This window comes from Oryza brachyantha, chromosome 7 (genome assembly GCF_000231095.2).
Source record: "Oryza brachyantha chromosome 7, ObraRS2, whole genome shotgun sequence".
NCBI classification, from domain to species: domain Eukaryota; kingdom Viridiplantae; phylum Streptophyta; class Magnoliopsida; order Poales; family Poaceae; genus Oryza; species Oryza brachyantha.
In genome coordinates this window covers 10,060,288-10,080,920 of record NC_023169.2, presented here as the reverse complement: position 1 = coordinate 10,080,920, position 20,633 = coordinate 10,060,288, and the positions used below count along the sequence as shown (strand labels likewise).

Below are 20,633 nucleotides of genomic sequence, written 5' to 3'. Positions count from 1 at the left end.
TCAGTTAGCATGTACTTAAATTACTTCGTCTTGTAATATAAGATTGTTTATATTTACCTAAATTCATATATATATATATATATAAATTTATATGTTTTATATATATGTGTAGATTCATTAGCACACATATAAATCTAGATAATCTTAAAAAGTCTTAAATGGAGCAATAACTATTATTCAGTTAAGTACTGGTTGAACTGAGTCCAGATCGTTGGATGGTGTGGTCGTCGGTTCCAGATCAATCGTCTGTTTTCTGTTATGCGTGTAACCAATTCTGAGTTACGGAGGGAATAAGAGAAGAAAACTGAAAAGATGCAGAACGTTGAACAGTGCAGAGTTCTTCAGTTACTGCTCAGGGCTACCACCCGAAAAGGTTCAGATTTTTACCAATTTCAATGGCGAGAGAGAGAGAGCGATCGAAAGGCGACATCAACTTCGGACTTGCATGTGAAACTAGGACTTCCGGTATTGGAATTATTCATGACAGAGATGGTCCACTTGGAACTTCCGGCTGGGAATCGGAATAGAAAAACTCTATTTTCTCTGCCCAAAAAATCAATCATTAATAGACACGATTATCTAGAGTGACATATCATCTAAAAAATTTAAAACTAGAATAAAACACTCCTCTCTTAATGTATAGTTTCATCTATTGTTGTTTCACAAGTTACATGCAAGACACAGGTAATAGTGCATAGTGCATAGAAGTTTTTATCCCCATAAAACTCATTTCATCTCTCTCTTCAACTCTTCATTAGTACTTTGCCACATCATTGAAGATTTCTACATGACACTCTATTTATTGTCTATGAAACTCTTATTAAGATTGGCCTTAGCTTGTTATGAAAGAATTAATAAGATAGTCAAATGATCAAAGTACACATTATTAGATAGTGTTCGGCTGTAGGTTATTTATCTGGCGCGAAAAACATAATAATAGATTAGTATATAATTAATTACTTCCTCGGTTTCACAATGTAAGACTTTCTAGTATTGCCAAGATTCTTATGCATGCTAATGAATCTAGATATATATATATATATATAATTATATGCATCCATCAATTAATGAATTTAGACAAGTCTAGGAAGTCTTATAATATAAAACGAAAGTAGTAAATGTTAGTTATAAAAAAATATGAAATAGATTAATATAATTTTTAAAACAACTTTTCTATAAAAAATTCAAAAAACACACTTTTTAGCATTTTGGAAAGCTGCGCGTGAAAAATAAGGAAATCTAGGAGAAGGGTAATGTTGGTGGGGATAGACGAGGGATATTGAGTGGATAAAATTTCTCGATTATGAACTAAGATTAGATAAGAGTAGAGAAATTGATTTATTTTATAACAAAGTTCATACTTTATAATTGCTTGATTTTAGAACGGACGGAGTACTCGGCATTCAGGTGTCTTTTTTTTTTACTTCAATTTTGATCGATAAGTTGCAAAGCCCAATTCTAAGGAATATTGGCCCAGGTACGAAGCAATACCACCCATGCTACGAATGTGGAGGATCAAGGCTGATTTAACCGTCACAAAATCAATCGTCAAAATTAATCAATTACTTAGGAGAAATTTAGGTTCTCTTTGGTGATTTGTCCTATAAATCATCCATCCCCTAAACGAAACAAAGTCTTGTTGGTTTGTCTCATGAACAATCTATGCATACTGAGAAGACTGTCAACCGCTGCAGGTCTAGAATTTTCAGATTAGGGATAGACATGGACCGGTTTATTGATAATTTGTGGATGGATCTAGCTCAACCAAATAAACTAAATTTTATGTTTTAAAATCTTACAAATGAAACCTATCTCTTTGTTCGAACTGGAGCCTATCCATGTTTATCCCTACATTAAATTTCTCCAAGGACTCAACGTCTTGTGTGGCGCAGTGTTTTCCTTTTCAACCAGTACTAATCGAGAGTTGAGACAATCTTCTAGATAGGGTTCCACACCGATCCGTCGACCGGCCGGGTGGATTTGAATAGAGCACGTTTATTCTAAAAAAGTGAGAGGTCAGCAAAATAAGGATAAAGAAGTTTTGACGTAATATTTGACTTATCCGCACTGTTTTATTCAAGCAATTAGCCTCCTAAATTATTTTTTTTCTTCTTTTACACTCCAAACTATTAAAATAATCAACAGAAACCATTAACACCGTCATTTTTTCACCTCTACTTATGTTTATAAGCCAAAATTTAAATTTTTAAAAATTTAAATTTTTAGAATTGATTTTGAGATCTTTTCACCAAAGTTTTTCAGCGTTAACTTTTATAAGGCTAAGAATACGTATATAAAAGTTTTATTTATAAATTATTTTTATTTATAAATATGCTGTTTAGTTTTTTTGGAAAAACCCCAGACAAAAACTCCCAACAATATGCATTGACATGCAAAACAAATTATTTTAAACCTTGATGACAAACCCATAAGGGCACCTCCAATGCAGTGCTAAAGTGAGGTGTTTACATAAAAAAACCAAGTTTTTTTTGCCACGTAGGATTAGCGAGGTGCTTAGCCGAGGAAGCCGCTGCTTCATGCGGCGTCGATGCCAGAGAGGCACTCCAGAAAATAAATTCAAACGACGATGGCATCGATGCCTCCAAAATGCGTCAACAGACCAGATAATTTGGAGGGAACCAACAACCATGCAACATCACCAAGCAGATAATTCGCAGCAAACAAACAACCATTCAACGTGAACAGCCGCATATCTTTCGCAACAAATTAGATGCAAACGACCACGAGGCAACAATCAACCAAAGCTGTCGCACATCTACGTTGCTATTATCTCTCTTTTCTCTCATCTGCACAAAATCCATGGAGTCCTATACTGACACTACATTCATGGATTTGTTGAGTTCTCGTTCAACAAATGAGGTTCCAGAATCATGTTCACAAGCACAACATATTGATGCATCTATCCCGCAGAATCAAAAGACGTCATCTTCACCAAGTATCCAAAGAAGCAACAAGCGTCCTCGATCATCCTCGGTTCGAATTGATGTACCTCCAAGTGACGCGGGGAAGATCAAGAGTTAAACCGAGGTGATGGAGATGTCAACGACGAAGAGGTGGAAAGGGGAGGCATCCGCCTTGCATGGACACAAGAAGACAACATAGGACTGGTATGAATTTGTTTCTGATAACAAACATATATTACTAAATCTAAATCTATCTTTGATCCCAAATATGATTCGTTTTAGGCTAGTGCGCATAAGTATTAGACCATTGAATAGCATACGACACCAACTCAGCTCAATTCAAGATATCACCAAAACTATTAAACCATTCACAGTCCACAATATTGCTTTTTTTTAAAAAAAAATGTCATATTTCTGTTAGATACATTGCAGGTTTGCATTCAGATTGAACAAGCCTAGCACGATTTAATGTGCACTCATTCTGCTAGTTCAATTGTGGTATGACTACATGAAAAGTCAGAATTTGCTTGCTTATCCTGATCTTTTTACTGAAATCTATTCTTTATCACAGAAATCATGTTTTCTGTATTAATATGACACTCACATAGCACTGGGAAATCAAAACCAGAAGCAATTCATGTATATTTGTGCCCGCTTAATATTATTAATCCAGCACGAAGTTAAAAATGTGTCATTTACTTCATTGCCAATATATGGATGCAGATAAGCTTTTACCTTCATGAACAACAACCTCAGATAAATAAGCTGCAGGGCACTCATTTTACAGTCTGGGCTAGTGAATGCAATAGTTAAGCCATGCTTGCCCGCCTGCATTAACACATGAATTATATTATTACAAGGGTATGATGAAAGAATGACAAATATCAATGTGCAGTAGCATTAATCCCAATCGATGTGGTTTACTGCAGTCTAGTGTTCAGGCAGTAAATATCCTGTGCAGTGCAAATATGTAAATGAATTATTTCTAAGTTGGTTTGCATTACTATCGTTTTTCTATGACCAATATACTGTTATTGACAAACATCTACCATCAATTGTAGATAAGTGCTTGGTTGAACAATTCTATTGATCCTATTGAAGGAAATCCCAAGAAGGGAGATATCTACTGGAAACAGGTGACTCAGGACTACAATAGCAACAGTCCGGTGGACCGCAAACGTAAAGCCAAGCATCTGAAAGATCATTGGGGAAAGATAAATAGGAAGGTTGTGCATTTCAATGGAATTTATTGCAGACTAAAGGAGGTTTATGTGAGTGGCCAAAATGATGAAATGCTAATGGATAAGGCTCTCCGAATGTACAAGGAAGAAACACAACAAAATTTCAGTTTTTCCTATTGGTGGGCAGAAGTGCGTCGACAGCCAAAGTGGAATAGGGTATACACTGAAAAGGAGAATAAAGAAATGAGGCTACGTGGCCCATCTGATGACATCAATGAACATGTGGAGGTGAGAAATTTATTTTTTAATAATCTTAATTTGAACGTATTGACATCGTGATTTTTTTAAAAGGAAAAACGTCCACAAGGTACAAAGGCTGCTAAAGCAAAAGCCAAAGGGAAGTCACAGGCTCCACCTGGTACATTGTCTCATGATGATTTTGAGCTATATCATGAGTCTCAAACATTGAAAGCTGCTACAACAGAGAAGATGGCAGAAGTTCAGCTTCAGGTTTCACAAGATCAGAAAGAAGCAGCACTTGCAAAAGAGAGAAGAGAGTTGGCAAAGAAGGACATGAAAATCATGGATAAGTACACCACGCTACTGATGGCTGACACCACAAGCTTCACAAGTTCACAGAGGGAGGAACACGAGATAGCATTGATCCGTGCCATTTTGCCTAACAATACAGAGGGAGGAACACGAGATAGCACAGAGGGAGGAACACGAGATAGCATCGAAGTACTTCCGTGCCATTTTGCCTAACAATAGTGAGTAGTGAGTTGTGATTAGTTTAATACTTAACTAACTATTCAGATATCAGCTTGTAAAACTATTATATTTGTGGTCAGAGGGAGACTACTTCCCACATGAATCATGTAGTTGCACATAAACGAAGTTATCCCACACACATGGTTAGAGAGAGACCAGCTCACGCATGACTAAGATGGTTAGAGAGAGACTAGCTCCCCCATGACTTAGATACGCCCATGTTCAGAGAGAGGATAATTGCAGCATTAATTATATACTTGAAGAACACTAATTGTAGTACATGATGACTCCATCTCACACACATGGTTAGAGAGAGACTCGTCCTTACATATACGCTAGTCTTAATTTAGTAATTTGTTCAGCACTTCTCCTATATGTATAGCTCCATACAACAACTGAAGACAAAGATATAGAATAGAACCGGTTGCAATGTCTACTCTGCACCATGGACCTATTGATGGGTTTGAGGGTCTACTACAAAGAAATTCTGCCCTTCGAGATAGATCAAAGCATACCAGATTAAAGAAAGATTTAATTCAACGTATCTGGAACAGATACGGAGCAGAATAAATAAAGAAGTTTGTTTTTCCGAAGTCACTAAATAAGTCTTCATTTAGAAGTCTACGTCTTCTTTATGTTTTTTAAGAATTTCATTATGTAATGTAATAATTACTTCTATTTTTACAAACAAATAATATGGTAGAGTTCAAACAAAGAACTGATTCCATAATTAGAGCCGAGTTCGGTAGTTGTGGGAGGTGGGTTAGTTATCCAGCGCGAAAAACGTAGTAATAGATTAATACATGATTAATTAATTATTTATTATTTAAAAATATGAAATAGATTAATGTGATTTTTTAAATAATTTTTCTATAGAAATTTTTTGCAAAAAATACACCGTTTAACAGTTCGGGAAGCATGCGCGCAAAAAAAAAGAGAGAGGAGCTAGATATCTAACTCCCAGCGCCGAACGCGGCCTAGATAGATTTAGATAGCTCATCAGGTTCATCTAGTTGACAAAACCATCTAATACATAAGTTGTAGCACACCACAAAACTAATTTATCTTAGTATATGACAGCATTAACAAGACAAAATTAATCTCCATAGGACAAAACTAATATAATCTAGATAGCATATCGGGTTAATCAACATCTAGTAGACAAAATTAACAAACATATATGTTATATACGTAGTATATATCTTGCAAAAATTATGAAATACCCCCAAAATCGCTGCTGTGTGAGCTTGAATCGAGCTGAGACGATTCTGAACCCCGCGGCGATGAAGACGGTATTCAAAACCAAAATCGCGACCAGAAAAAACGAAAGAAATCGCTAGTAAATTTGAGAATACCCTGAAGCTCTTGACGAAGATGAAGAGGGGGATGGAAGGGGAAAACAAAGAGGAAGGGGAAAGGGGAACTAGACCTGATCACTCACCGTCGGCGGGCCCCTCTCCGCTCGCCCTCGCCGGCGATTTGGGGTCCCGCCGAACCTCTCTTCTACCGCTGCCGCCGCCGCCGACGATGACGACGCCCATCCCGGCCTCCAGCGCGGGCCTGCCGCGGACCGCCTCTTGCCGCCGAACCTCTCTTCATCCACCTCCTAGATCCAGCCATCTCTAGCGGAGGAATGAGGAGAGCACCAGGAGGAGAGCAGGGGAGGGGGCACCATCGGGGAGGATGATCTGCTGCGGGGAGCACCAGGAGGAGAGCTAGCTCAAAGAAGCATTTGAGAGGAAGATGAGCACTGGGTGAGCTTGACCGGGCATTGTTTTTTGTTGGTTGGTGATAGACAATGGAGAGGGGCAGCACCTGCGTTGTAGCATATTGGTGCTTGGACTGGTGCTGCAAACCAATTTCACAATTTTAAGCATCTGTCCAGCGCTCTACCGTTGAACGATTAGGCTCTAAGCATGCTCTTAAGTACAGTGCTTAGGTTAATCAGGTTATTAAGCACCTCCTCAAGCACTTAGCAGTGGAGGTGCCCTAATAGAGACGGTGGCTGTAAGCCTGCGACGGCATTGCTGTTACCGCGGAGCATCCTCAGCCACAGAAAACACACGTCGTACGCCCTCTATTACTCTTCCTTCCGGCAGTGCAATTACACATACTTGATACTATATTAACTAATCATTTTTGCTATTGATCAAACATTTCATTTTTTATTCTTCTGTCAAATACACGCGCAATGCATAAGGACTAGAGGGGATGGCGAGTATGAGAATTTTAACTTATGTGCATACCTTCTGATTATCCCAACGATATAACTAGATTTGATTGATGAATTTAAAATTTTCAAATATTTGATCACTAGACGGACCCTATCTTGTTTCGTTACTATAAATGTTTGATCAAAGATTTATATATTAGTATATTTTTAACATAAGATTAATATTATTAGATTGATATTTGAAAGTACTTCTTATTATTATATTTTTATATCACATAAATAATATATCAATAATATAATTTATAGTGAAACTCTCGATCTACTGGAGCATCTTTAAGAGAATGCTAATATTTTACTTTCTAAAAACTTATATTGGGTTGACCTAAAAAATATTGGGTATAAAAGTTACACGTTGCTCCAACAGAAATCTAAAACTGAATAAGTTGGATTAGTAACACATATTTTTTTATAAGAGAGTTAATTTTATACATGTGTAAATATTAGAGATGTATTTGGTAACCTGTTAAAGATATATTTTCTAGTCTAATTTCTAAATTTAGTTTTAGAAATTAATTTTAGACATCTGTTTGGAGATGCTCTGACGAAAACAAAATATACGGGTATATGGTAAATATATTCCATCATGTTTTGTCCTAGAGCAGTGGAGCCTTTAAAGCAGAGGCCTCCACACCAGTGGAGCTGCACAGCACACCGAAAACCCCAAACAGATGGAAGAGAGTGAGAGAAGCAAAGGTGGATAGGGAAGGGATAGCCATGGCGGCGGCGGCGGCGGCGGGTGGGCTGGTGCTGCTGGACTTCTGGGTGAGCCCGTTCGGGCAGCGCTGCCGCATCGCGCTGGCGGAGAAGAAGCTGCCGTACGAGTACTCGGAGCAGGAGCTGCTCGGCGCCAAGAGCGAACTCCTCCTCCGCTCCAACCCCGTCCACAAGAAGATCCCCGTCCTCCTCCACGGCGGCGCCGCCGTCTGCGAGTCGCTCGTCATCCTCGAGTACCTCGACGACGCCTTCCCGGACACCCCGCGCCTCCTCCCCGCCGGCGACCCCTACGCGCGCGCGTGGGCCAGGTTCTGGGGCGACTACGTGGACACGAAGGTGTACCCCGTCGGGACGCGGCTGTGGAAGCTCGGGCGCGCGGGCGAGAAGGCGGAGGCCCGCGCCGAGCTGGTGGAGGCGCTCCGGACGCTGGACGGCGAGCTCGGGGAGAGGCGGTTCTTCGGCGGCGGGGACGCGTTCGGGTTCGTGGACGTGGCGCTGGTGCCGCTGATGCCGTGGGTGCAGGCCTTCGCCAGGTACGGCGAGTTCAGCGTGGAGGAGGAGTGCCCGCGGGTGGCGGCGTGGGCGCGGCGGTGCATGGAGCGGGACAGCGTCGCCAAGAGCCTCCGCTCGCCGGAGGAGGTCTACGACTTCATCGGCCTCCTCAGGAACTACTATGGCGTCCGCGACTAGATCGACACTGCACGTACGTGCCTCAGCTCGTCTCATCGTCATGGCACTGTGAACAGATTTGTAGCTCCTACCTTTTCTCAACCCCTCCAGCCCCTTGCGCTTGTATTTAATAGAAGAATAGAATATCAAACGTTTGATCAATAGTAAAAATCTCATGCTCGCTCTCCCCTCTGGACTCCATACATTGCGTGTATATTTAGTAGAAGAAAAAAAATCAAACGTTTGATAAATAGCAAAAGTGAACCAGATATATAAGATATTTTGAAATGAAGGGATCACGCAACAGTGAATTGTACTGCGAGAGTACATTTAGAAAAGGTCTGTTTGGTTCTATCGCTCTCTTCTAATAGTATATGTTTGGTGTTTTCTGTGGTGGTGTGGAGGCCTTTGCTTTTTAAAGGGCTCCACTGCTCTAGGACAAAATGACGCAATATTATGTTTTGTTTAGTTAGGATAAACGTTTTATTAAAAGTTACTTTATTAATATATCATTCAAGTGCCACAAAAGTATAATAATAAAAAAGTACTTTTGATACGAATACAATATTATCAAAATAAATATTTATATATTTTAAAATGGAAGGATTACATAAGACTACGAAAATAGAGTTTGAAAAAGAGAGCAAAGCACGACAATACTTCTAAACCTCCAAAATACGTGTCTTTCTATAATTTAAAATTTCCCCAAAACAATTATAACTCTAGAGCGTTACTTGTCATATCAATCTCCGCTCATTCAGATTTCTTCTTATAATATCCCTAACTACCCCTCACTCCTAACAATACAATATTTAATAAGAGATTTTTTTCTTGTCAAATATTAGTAGATGTTTAAATATTTATAAGAGATTATTTTTTTCCTTCTCAAATATTAATAGATGATAAAAACCTAGAAATATAAGTATCGTGGGACAGGAAAATAGAATCTTGTAACGTAGTTCCTCAACTCTTAAATGTATATCCATATCTCATAACTTGTGTTATATGACAGTTCTTTATATAAAGATGGCATTCTCTAAGTTGTAAGAAAGGGTCTAGTCACCTACGACGCTTGATACAGATCGATAAGTTTAGGAACCAAGGAAACACTCTAGCTAAATCTATGCATGGTATTTTAATGTTGAAATTAAATTGCTTAAAAAGGTCGATCTATACCCAATAAGTTGCACTTGTCGCATTGGATATATGGTTCAAAATTAGTTCAAAATAAGGACGATTTATAAACTTAAAAGCATCTCTAAATGCTGGTTTCACACCAAAGGCGGTCATGAATCATGCATGGATCAAAAGGGGAAAAAAAAGATTGGTTCGATTTATCTTTTTAGAGCGCCTGTTGTTCACATAATTTGGGAACGACGAGACCCACGAGAATAATTTTCTATCTTTCCATCTCGCTTTGTTCGAATTAAAAATTAAAATGTAGGTTTATTAGTTTACACCAGCTATTGTACACACTCGTTCGAAGTTTACAATGGATTGTCCAAAGCAAGATTTTTTGGTTATATCTCCTCTTAATTCGCTCGGTTTGGATGTGCAATATTAAATGTTCAGACGATTAGTCAGCACACAAAATATTAATTAAACGCATCAAGGCAGGATAAGAAAAATCATATCGAAATGATCCTATTTTGCATTGCAAGGCAGCCATCTTCCACCTTAGATATTATTATTTGTATTGCCATATATTTCTGATTGTCGGAGGGTAAACTCCTTGAGTTGGAAACCCCGGAGCCCCCTTTAGGTTCAGACCGGAGGTGCGGGTGAGAACGTGAGAACCGAGAGAGATGGAGGGGGTCGAGCCCCTCGGAAGGACACCGACACGGTCGAGTATACAAGTTTAGACCGTTGGGAAGCATAATACCCTACTCCTGTGTGTAGTTGCTTAGGACGTAAGATTTTACAAGTGGCTTGGCTAGCAGCAATTCTTACTAAGAGCCTAGCGGTTGTCTTCGAAATAGCCATCCCTCTTTCCTAAGCAAGGACCTCCTTTTATACTTCAAGGGGTTACCACAGGTGTCAGAGTCCGTCTTCTAAGAAAAGAAAAATATTCTTTTACGGGTAACTAATGCTCGTCAAGTCTACCAACGTGCGGAGCAACACGCTCCTCACCACAGCATGGGTCGCGTCCCGTTGCGACATAAGCAAAAAAGCCCATGTCATCCTTTGTTAAATGCCAAAGACATCTTGCTATTTGGTCCCACCGAGCGGCGACGGGAGATTGAGTGGTTCGGGAAAATAAGGCATCGGCCCAACTTTTAAAGTGAGGCAAGAGGCCTCTCATCAATGGTCGACGAGACGGGGCAGACATGGGCCATGCTTTCCTGCCAGGGGCAGTCGCGTGCGTGCAGGGCTATGCCTTGTTCCCAGTCCACCGTCACATCCATCGTTTTCGCCATAGACAGCCTACCACGCCTCAAGCACGTCGCATTTAATACAACGCTCTGGGAGAGACAGAGCGCCTTTAAATGTTGATGATTAGGAGTCGAGTGCGCCTGTGCGTGACGCTTCTCGTGCCTAGGCTGACCCATGGTGCAGGAAGGGAGCTGCCTCCCCAGCTTTAGGCCCGACCCCTCTTTGGGGGGCACCCCGTGGCCCAAAGACAGCTTTCTTTTCTTCGTGTCGTATACCACAGGCTCATATCACCGATAGTGATGTAGCCAATAATATAGTCTAATAAATATTATTAACGAAAGAAGTATATGCGTTAATACCGTCGTATATTATGAGAATATTTTTTAAAAGAAATCTAAATATTTTATTTAGCTTTGACATTTCAACACTGTTAAAAAATTCAAAACCTAATTAATATATGCCGTTAAATGTACAATATTCTGTTGAGGTAATTTAATTTACATGTCCATGTAAGGAACACAAGCGCATGTAGCATATTTATACTAAGATATTAAGGGATATTTTGTTGTCGGTGAAGTGGACAGCTCGTCAAGAATTCAAGATCCCGTGATCTTAGGTTCCGTATTCCGCTTATACTTTTGTTTCTCTCTCTTTCTCCAATTATATCGATTGCTTTGCTAGTTTGTCACGATGAAGCTTGATATGGGGGCTCATCTTTTAGTTTATATACGAAACAAGTCAAACGATATATTTATAAACAAAAATTAATTTATAAATAAAACTTTTATATACATGTTCTTAGTAATTTAAAATAAAGGTTAAAAAATAAATTATGGAAAAAATTTAAAATAATTTCTAAATTCAGAATTAAAAATTTAAATTGGCTTATATTTATAATAAGTAAAAGTGAAAAAATAAGGGTGATGCACAGGACACAAGATGCCTTTCTCCTCGGCTAAAAAAATTGTCTGAGGTTATGTATAAGCAATGATGCGAGGTCATATCATTAGAAGCCGTTCCCGTCAGGCTGGATGACGTTCCTTTTTTTTATTAGAAATAAATATCCAGACATTCTTTGACGGCAATATTTGGGGGACAGGATGCTCCGTAAACTAATGCCCATAGTTTCGCTTATTCTGATATGTATCGATTTATTACTAACTTAAAAGTATAATTTATAGATAAAAACTTTAGTATTTTTAGTGATTTAAAAACAAATGCTACAAAATAAATTATAATATAAAATATTTTAAATATATAGATTTTAGTTTATAAACATGACCATCGTAGGTGAAACACGACAGGGCTCTAAACCGCACCATCGTTTTGCCTTTTTATCAGCGTACCCATATTCTTAGTTATTTAAATACAAAGGCTAGAAAATAAACTACAGTAAACAAAATCAAAATATGCTTCAAATTAAAGTTTTAATATTTAAGTTTTGTCTTATAAACATAAGCTAAAAGGATGAAAACGTAAGATTCAAACTTTGATACCCACAGTTGTGTATATGTAATTTTATTTTGATAGAAATTTTACAAAATTATCAGTAGGCCTCTACCAATTAAGCATTCGTTAAAAGCGGTGCACTAATGTGCATACGACGTGGTGATGTGCGTCGCTTTACCTAGTAAGAGGACAATATCATCTTTGTTTATATGCCGACGCAACTAACCAGTTTTGCCTTGACATGCACATGGGAGCCTGCTGGACTGCACCACGACTCTGGATATCATACCAGGGTGCCTGACTGTAGGAAAATGCCGTATAAATATATTTAAAAAAAAACAGATCCATGCCTTGCACGCGTCGCCGAGGATTTTGGACATGTGCCCAGTATAATGGAATACAGTGGCCACTAGTAAATACAGATTCAGCAGTTCCCGGTGCAAGACCACACCAACCCGCTATCAGAACAGCATCTCTGAAAGCTGTTGCCCTCCACTGCTTGAGGATATCAGGCAAAGGATTTTCAGAGTTGCAAATATAATATACACCATGATTGCCATTATGTACAACATGGCCCGAACGTGGTCTGTGACAGCGTGCCTGGAGGGAAGCTTATGTATTGCTCTGTGATCCTATCTGTTCCTCAATCTGCACCATAATCCTTTCCGCATCCATCCACCAGTCTGCGTCATCAGAATCGTTTTCCTCCTGCACATACGTGGATGACAGCTATAATAGCTCCCTCACTTGGACATACTAGCAAGAGGAAGAGAACAAAAGAGATTTACTAACTTGGTCACATGAGCCAGGAGCATGATCGGCATGATCGGTGTTCTCAATGCTGTCAGCAAATTTCACCGCTTCTTCCCACCAGCTAGGATCATCCTCACCACTCCCAAAAACTGATTTAGTACCATTGGAGATGTATTCATTCCTGTTGCTGCCTTCAATATTGATCGCTACAACTTCCCCCTGATATTCCCTTTGGGCTGAATCAGATATTGAGCTGAGTTCAGGAATCACATCCCAGGGAACAGCGCGCAATGGAGAACGGTAACCTATTCCAAAGTAACGGTTATAAGAGAAGAAGGACCTTGTCTGAGTGGGAACTTTTGGAATATTGTCCCATGCTTACCTTGGCAGTCAGGGTCATAACACTTTTGGTAATATGCCGCTCTCTGGAATTCAACAATATACATCACTGTTGCATCAGCATGGTTACTGATTAGCTAATGTGAATAAGAACAATAATACATTTCATGCAGCGGGATATCATGGTAGCATAAGCTAGCAATTTGTCTTGATTTTGTTATCGCAGCATACTGCATGAATAAATAGATATATCCATATTATGATGGACCAACAATTTGGTTAACTACACAATAAACAGGTGAGGAAACAAAACACAAGCTTGTATTACTTAGCAGACATGAAACATTACATGATAAAGTGCCAAACATTAAAACAGAAAATATAAGAGTACTCTTAGAAGACAACAAAAAGAAAAAATATCTTACAAAAAACAATGGCCATTCAGCAGTGGGTGCATTCTCACAATAAAAAAAATACTGGCAATGAATAAAGGATAAGAACAAAATGGCATGAGAAAATAGTGAATTAGGCATCAAAACAAGACTGTACTAGCATAAACATAACTCTGCTTTTTTCTACTCATTGCAAAAATTTCCAGCAGCATTAATTGATGAATGATGTACAAGAAGATTGAATATAACAAGGTAAAATGTTACCATGGTTGCTTTTATGCTCTCTTCCAATGTGCTCACAGTATCTACTCCTTGACATGCTATAAATCATCAAACCATAATGTGAAAACCAGTACCAGCATCTAATTTTTCCTGCAGTCATAGGTGCACAAATGTGCAAGGCATAGTGAGCTTATATCTCCTGGGATGCAGCATTGTTGTTTCTCACATAAAATGCAAAGTAATAACAGTACGAGAACTAACATCAACACAACATACTTTTTAAATAACATAAATGGAGCAGGGAAGCAAGTTATCAGTATTGATGTGCAGATTGCATAATTAAATTTTGACAATGGAGGGATCCTGGATAGAGAACTAGAAATCATGTCCAATGAAACTTACAGAGTTCATAATAGTATTCTTTTTAAGATTATGCATACATCAAGAGGAAATAGGGAAAGCTCAAAAATGTTATGGTGCCTACTACTTTGGCTTCACAAATGATTTTTGCACAAAAAACTAACCAAACCACTTGATAATACCAAGCTATTTGAGATGACTATGCATATAAACACATCCTTTCAAATTCGAGAGTCTGACAGAACCTGATGAATGATTGCTTATGAATAAGGGGCATAACTGAGAAGAAAATAGACAACCTGAGACATTTCCAAAAGAAGCTATAGATTCAATAAAGCCATCCAGAGCTGGAAAAGGAGATATTCCATAAGTATTTGAAACAGGAAAATCACTTCGATAGGTACCAATGGAATCCTTGTTTCTTCCTTGAATCTAGTCACAGCATATAAGAGGACAAATTAATACACAAATCTCCATTTGCTACAGAAGAGAGTTGTAAGAAGCACGTGGCACATTTAGCCACAGGACATTTTTATAACAACTAAAATATATTTGTAAGTTTTCAATGAACTATTAAAAATTAGTGAAGCTTCCAGACACATTAGACGCTCTCACAACTTCTAAGCCACACAGTTAGCTGGCCAAAAAACACATTGAACAACACCTGATAATAACCTTCTGTAGAAAAGATATACTAGAAAATACATCGTAACCTTCAGTAGTTCACATATGTTAGGAACAATCAACGGCAACTTCCTATATAACTTAACTGAAATTAAGATCACTCTCTCCATTCCATAAAATAAGTCACTATAGACTTCTATGGCTTATCTATCTCATTCTACACTCCTGAGATGAAAACCTCTTTCCATTAAATACCCATTCAATTTTGACATGTCCACAGTTAGTGCTTTGTCTGGCACCAAGATAAGCAAAATAAGGATATCTTTAACCATTTTTCCAACACATCTAAATAACGATAAAAGAAAGTGGCTCACAATATGAAAAGAAGGCAGCAGTTTCAAAATATTCCAGAAAATGCCAAGCAGAAAATTTGCAAAGGTGGTGCAAAAAAGTATATGTACTTACTCGTATCATGCTGGCTTCTGAGTCAAATTGCAATGTTTTCTTGCAATCTAAATCAAGTTTGCATGTCAAAAGTTTATCACAGTCATCATCTAATCTGCAAATAAGTGACTTCATAAAGAGCTCCTTATCATTCTGTAACATTTAAGACAAGCTGTCATAGTGCAGTATTGACATATATAACCAAATGTCATAACTCAGCCAAATACTCCCTATTCACATGCAGTTAACAGAGGATAACATAAGGCAAAGGAGACACACAGAACCAAAAAAAAAACATGTATTACCATCACATGAACGCTAACTGTAGTGAGCAGATTTGAAATACCTGCAAGCATACCAAACTGCAGTGCAGATCTAAATTTAGAACATCTAATGCGTTTTAGAAATTATCCAAAAGACCAAACTATGATACATCCTTTGCGGTAACCCAGGGCTCAAAAGGTTGCAAGAGTGGATCTCAATCTGGAAACCAAACACTACTAAGCCAGCTACCTCCAGTAAAATATCGTTTGTTAGTCTGGGCTAGTCTATTAATAAACTGGCTTTTTTCAAGGAAAAAACAAAAGGTCAATTATGGACTATGGAAACAAAAGTGCTATTGTTAAAAAAAAAAAGCCTCTTTGGAGTAGATATAAAATTGATGGTACTCCATTACTCCGAAATTTACAGTCTTTCAGAACTGGGATGCCAAAAGGAGCCGATTTACAAGCAAAATGAAACAAACTACTCCTAACACTTTCCACTATGGCAGCACAAATATCCTTTTTTTTTTCAGAAATGGGCTGCTTATAAGGATCAACAGATACAAAACTAGTGACCAACAGTAAATTAGTCAAGGATCAATTTCATCAAGACTGAATAAAGTAACTGTACGGCTAATTTCAGGTTAAAAGATCAAAGACCATAGAAAACAGCCTTTAATAAGTTTAACAGACAAGAAATAACTATTCTAAGTAAACATTTTCAGTATCATAAACAATAAAAAATTCAACCTTTTACAACTACTACAGTCTTACAATTATTCACCATCCCTGAGAAGTTGTTCTACATATGAAATAGGACATATAAGCGTTTTTGCATCAGATATCAATGAACTGTAGATATTAATTATCCTAAGCTAGTTGCAACAGAAACAAGTTCACATTCCGAATCAAGAACTTGCCATTAGAAAAGCATATTTATTGAGAATAAAGAAAAGAGCCTATGATCAAGGTCTCACCATGTTCTTATATTTGAAACGCCCAGTAGCCACAAGAAATGACTTCTTCCCAGATTTCGATGAGAAGGCTAAACGAAAACAGCGATTCCGTGAGTAAACAGCAGTATCCATAAAGAGATGATCAGAAGGACCTGTACAACTTCTATCTTTTGTAATGTAAAGTTTTTCAAAGTTAGGATTAGCCGCACGCTGAGCTGCAATCCGTGAGCAGATCTGCGATGAACGGTAATACTTCAGTATACAAATATTTTCTTTCTAATCAAACACACCAATTCTATAGTGAACAAAACGAAAGCAAAAAAAGAAAAGGGCGTCCTACATATATGCCTCACCACCAGGGGAAAAAACGCATCTTAAGTTTGTTAGCAAACATATTTGCAGAACAAATAATGAATTGACTAACACGGTAGGCCCAGAAGTATGGCAAAGACAAAGATAAGTTACTATTTTATTTGTAATATGGCATCAATATAGAAATTTACAACTGCTCAGAATACCTCTAGTGTCAGAGGGAACAGATCATCAGCATAATACATTAGGTTTCATATCACCGTTACTGCATACTATAGACATCTTCCAATTGGAACTGTTTCTCAAAAACTTGAGGTATACATACAAAAGTAATTTCAGCTTTGGAGAATATAAATAAGTTCCAAGGCTGGATTCTCTTCGTGGACAAACTAATAAAAATCGTGACCATATTCATGGGCCGATAAAGACAGACTACAGTTAAAGAAACTATTCCCTTCGCTCCATGTTATAAGACTTTCTAGATTTGTCTAAATTCATCCATGAATCTACATGTGTGTATAGATTCATTAACACATATATGAATACATAGGAAAGGCCAGAAAGTCTTATAATGTGACACGGACAGAGTATTATATAAGTGAGACATAACCCATTGAGTAACTAGATGCTATTCTCAATATAGGTGAGAGCCTGCTCCATGTGCCTGCTATCAGTGTCATATGCTACACATCCATGGTATATAAGACATATCATTTATATTCTTATTCTATGCTTTATTTTGGGGCAATGATGAAAGATATAGATTCAGAGCTGCTCATTGCTTGAACATAACCAGTACAATAAAATATAGAGCAATTGAAAATTACAAAGCTGTTGATGATAACAAAAATGAAATAGAGATGGAAACACACCTCAGAAATAAATGCACCAACATGGGAGTTGTCCTTGAATGCAGTCTTCGGTATGCGAATGATCAAATGCCGTGAAAACTTTTCTAAGAAAACAAATGACAGAAGTTGTCATGAGTACCAGTGTGCAGCACAGAAGGTTATCACAATGATTGACATTGACTAGCACAAAATGTAAAAACGGTAGGGGGATTGCATGCTAGACCCTTACTGTTACTTATGACTAAAAAGGAAACATACTTACGCTTTCCCCACACAAAAATGTAGGATTATCTTGTGGTGGAATTGTGGAAAGGAATATGTGGGGTACACAAAAGCCAAACTAATTCTTGAACAATTGCTCTAACTCTTCTCAAAAGTTCTTCAAATATGGCTTATGTTAAACATGTCATATATAACAAGAGTTACATTTTCGAACTTGCATAACCCCCAAGATTCTATCGATAATCCTGTCTATTGACTAATTTGTTAACTGCTTAGGCTCAATGAAAACAATGTCGCAAATCATATTGCATAAAAAAATGCTAACATAGAATCCCAGTTTCATCGTGCATAAAAAGTCCTAACATAGAATAATGCTAGCATAGCATCCCGGTTATTAAATATGATTTCATAGAAATGCCTATATTACAAATTTACTCAACAATTGTAGAAGTAGAAGACAAATCCTTGTGTGAAATTAAGAATTAATGAATCAAGTGGCAACTATCATCGAGAAGATGGAAAGGCTACCTTATTCATCGTAAAATTATTTCATTGATCCGATTGACATGATTTTGTAAGTTAACCAGACATGCAAAAGGAGATAATAAGCCACCTTCAGTGGACGAGTCTAATTCTATTATCCATTCTTCCTGTCCTTCGATGGAATATTTATCATGCAAAGCACTGAATGTGACAGCAACCAATATATCCACCATTTCATCTGGATCTCTCATCTTGTTCAATCTTGGGTCAAACTCAAGATCAAAGTAAATATGGCAAGGTGAACCCTGTAGCATCAATGGATATGTAAAAAATTTATTGGATATCTATGTATGACCATTTTTCAAACATTAGCTTATATGAGCGTATGCAGGTTAATTCATCATCCAATAAAAGATAGCATTATCTTCCTGATGCAACAGAATAATTCTCTAAAATAATGGTTACAATGATATCCAAAAAAAAGCACTTATTTTGGACAAATCTGAGCCCGCTATTATATGGACAATAGGACATGATTCAAAAATTCAGGCCCTTCAAAAGAAAAGAATCCATTAAGTCAATAGTGTGATTTACCAATTCTTTCCTCTCACTATTACCATCAAATTTGGGGAAAGGAACAAGCAAATGTAAGTACTTGGCAGCATATATTTTTTTACCATTTCCACAGAATAAAGATATGGAGACTTACATCCTGTATAACTTCATAGTGGTGGCGAATCTGTGGATCCATATTATTGTACCTAGAGAAAAGTCACAGTATACAACAGAATGAACCCATGGAAATCGAAGGAAAAGAAACATCTTAAATTAGTCAAGAAGATGAGCATTCTGATATATTATATTATTAGGAGAGAGCTAAAAGGAGCCACCACATTCACTCTCAAGGCCTATGAATTGGTCAAATTAATGGTATTGGAGGAAATGAAAAGATCAACACTTGGTGGGACCAGATTATAGATCGATAGCTACAAATATATTGGAAATACGGTTTAGTTTTTACAAACAGAGATAGACTTACATGGAAAATATAAACCTTTTTATAACAATCCTGCACTATCAAGCGGGAAAATTGACTAATTTAATCGATGAGAATGTGTGCCGTGTTCCAAAATGTAGTAAGAGATGCAGAGGCATATAGTGTACCAAGATCACAACCTTTTCCAGAACTCGTCATATGTAGACACAAGGAATCTTCTCTGCCCACTTAAATGATCTTGATAGCTAAAGACATTGGTATACTCATGTGCTTTACAGAACCTGATTGCCTCCTCTTGCCTAGGGAAGGTTGCCCAGACACCAGCACTGCATGCCCAACAAACAACATTCAACATTCTGAACAAAAGTACTCCAGCTCATATGCTTTGAACCAAAATGCAACATCAGACCAGATCAGATCAGACGATTAGCAACCTGGGGACCAAATCGGTCTGCTTCTTGAGATCAATTCGGATCTCCCTCAGCAACCGCAACAGGCTCAAGGGCCTCTTCACTGGAACACCTTGCGGAGAGCCATAGAACACGACCGGGGACATCTGCCTGCGGCCAGTAAATTTGATCGCGGCCGACGACGGCGCGCCATACTGAACAAGGCAAACAATAGCAGAGAATTTCACCATTTGCTCTTCCACAAATTCTAGCTACAACCCCCAAGGGGAGCCCCTGGCCAACTTGCGCACCTTCTCCGCCGCCGAATCCGGCGTGGGAGTAGAAGAGGAGCACCCGCCGCCGCCGCTGCAATCCGCCGCGGACGCGACCCGTGACCTCTTGCCCGCCCGGCGCGGCCTCTCCCTGAACGCCGATTCTGAATCCATTGCGATCGGAACAAAGCGGATCACAACATGCGGGAGGGAGAAGACAAAAAATTGGGGGGAAATGAAAATCCGCCGATCTTCCTGGGGTCCCTCCCAGTGGCAGGAGCGCTCTTACGGGGAGGGGAGACGCCGCACTTGAAGCAGGCGAAGAGGCGGTCGACGTCGTCCTTCGGGTCGTGCTCGCGCGCCGCCATGGATTCGATGCAAGCTTTGGCTTCTTCGCGATCAGGAGGCTTAGGCCTCTAGGGTTTAAACGGATTTGGGGG

At 38.6% G+C, this 20,633-nt stretch overlaps 3 protein-coding genes across 3 annotated transcripts; 2 read left to right on the top strand and 1 right to left on the bottom strand.

Annotated features, from left to right (window-relative positions):
- Positions 1 to 2,820: 2,820 nt before the first annotated feature.
- Positions 2,821 to 5,537, top strand: LOC102712097. Its single transcript, XM_015839823.2, has 3 exons — positions 2,821 to 2,994; positions 3,986 to 4,393; positions 4,457 to 5,537. Exons 1-3 carry the CDS (start codon positions 2,821 to 2,823, stop codon positions 4,868 to 4,870), a joined length of 996 nt encoding a protein of 331 aa, XP_015695309.2. The 3' UTR covers positions 4,871 to 5,537.
- Positions 5,538 to 7,759: 2,222 nt separating this feature from the next.
- Positions 7,760 to 8,883, top strand: LOC102711819 (probable glutathione S-transferase GSTU1). Its single transcript, XM_015839822.2, has one exon. It carries the CDS (start codon positions 7,824 to 7,826, stop codon positions 8,511 to 8,513), a length of 690 nt encoding a protein of 229 aa, XP_015695308.1. The 5' UTR covers positions 7,760 to 7,823; the 3' UTR covers positions 8,514 to 8,883.
- A 3,741-nt stretch (positions 8,884 to 12,624) lies between these two features.
- Positions 12,625 to 20,561, bottom strand: LOC102703700 (DNA-directed primase/polymerase protein). The gene is made up of 14 exons (XM_015839139.1): positions 20,483 to 20,561; positions 20,233 to 20,357; positions 19,967 to 20,136; positions 19,712 to 19,858; positions 19,245 to 19,296; positions 18,666 to 18,840; positions 17,852 to 17,934; positions 16,689 to 16,901; positions 15,470 to 15,601; positions 14,680 to 14,812; positions 14,063 to 14,170; positions 13,450 to 13,515; positions 13,107 to 13,372; positions 12,625 to 13,022 (listed from the first exon to the last, which is right to left on the bottom strand). The coding sequence occupies exons 1-14, from the start codon at positions 20,559 to 20,561 to the stop codon at positions 12,927 to 12,929; spliced, it is 1,845 nt and encodes a 614-aa protein (XP_015694625.1). The 3' UTR covers positions 12,625 to 12,926.
- Between the last annotated feature and the right edge of the window lie 72 nt (positions 20,562 to 20,633).

Bases quoted from the DNA above. Each gene is read 5' to 3' on its own strand.
- LOC102712097 (XM_015839823.2), top strand. From the start codon at position 2,821: ATGGAGTCCTATACTGACACTACATTCATGGATTTGTTGAGTTCTCGT. The intron at 2,995-3,985 runs GTTCGAATTGAT...CATCAATTGTAG, and splicing joins AGCGTCCTCGATCATCCTCG to ATAAGTGCTTGGTTGAACAA. The intron at 4,394-4,456 runs GTGAGAAATTTA...TTTTTTTAAAAG, and splicing joins ACATCAATGAACATGTGGAG to GAAAAACGTCCACAAGGTAC.
- LOC102711819 (XM_015839822.2), top strand. From the start codon at position 7,824: ATGGCGGCGGCGGCGGCGGCGGGTGGGCTGGTGCTGCTGGACTTCTGG.
- LOC102703700 (XM_015839139.1), bottom strand. From the start codon at position 20,561: ATGGCGGCGCGCGAGCACGACCCGAAGGACGACGTCGACCGCCTCTTC. The intron at 15,602-16,688 runs GTGAGACCTTGA...TAAATGTTACAG, and splicing joins GTTTCAAATATAAGAACATG to AATGATAAGGAGCTCTTTAT. The intron at 14,171-14,679 runs GTTGTCTATTTT...CTATGACTGCAG, and splicing joins TTCTTTTGGAAATGTCTCAG to GAAAAATTAGATGCTGGTAC.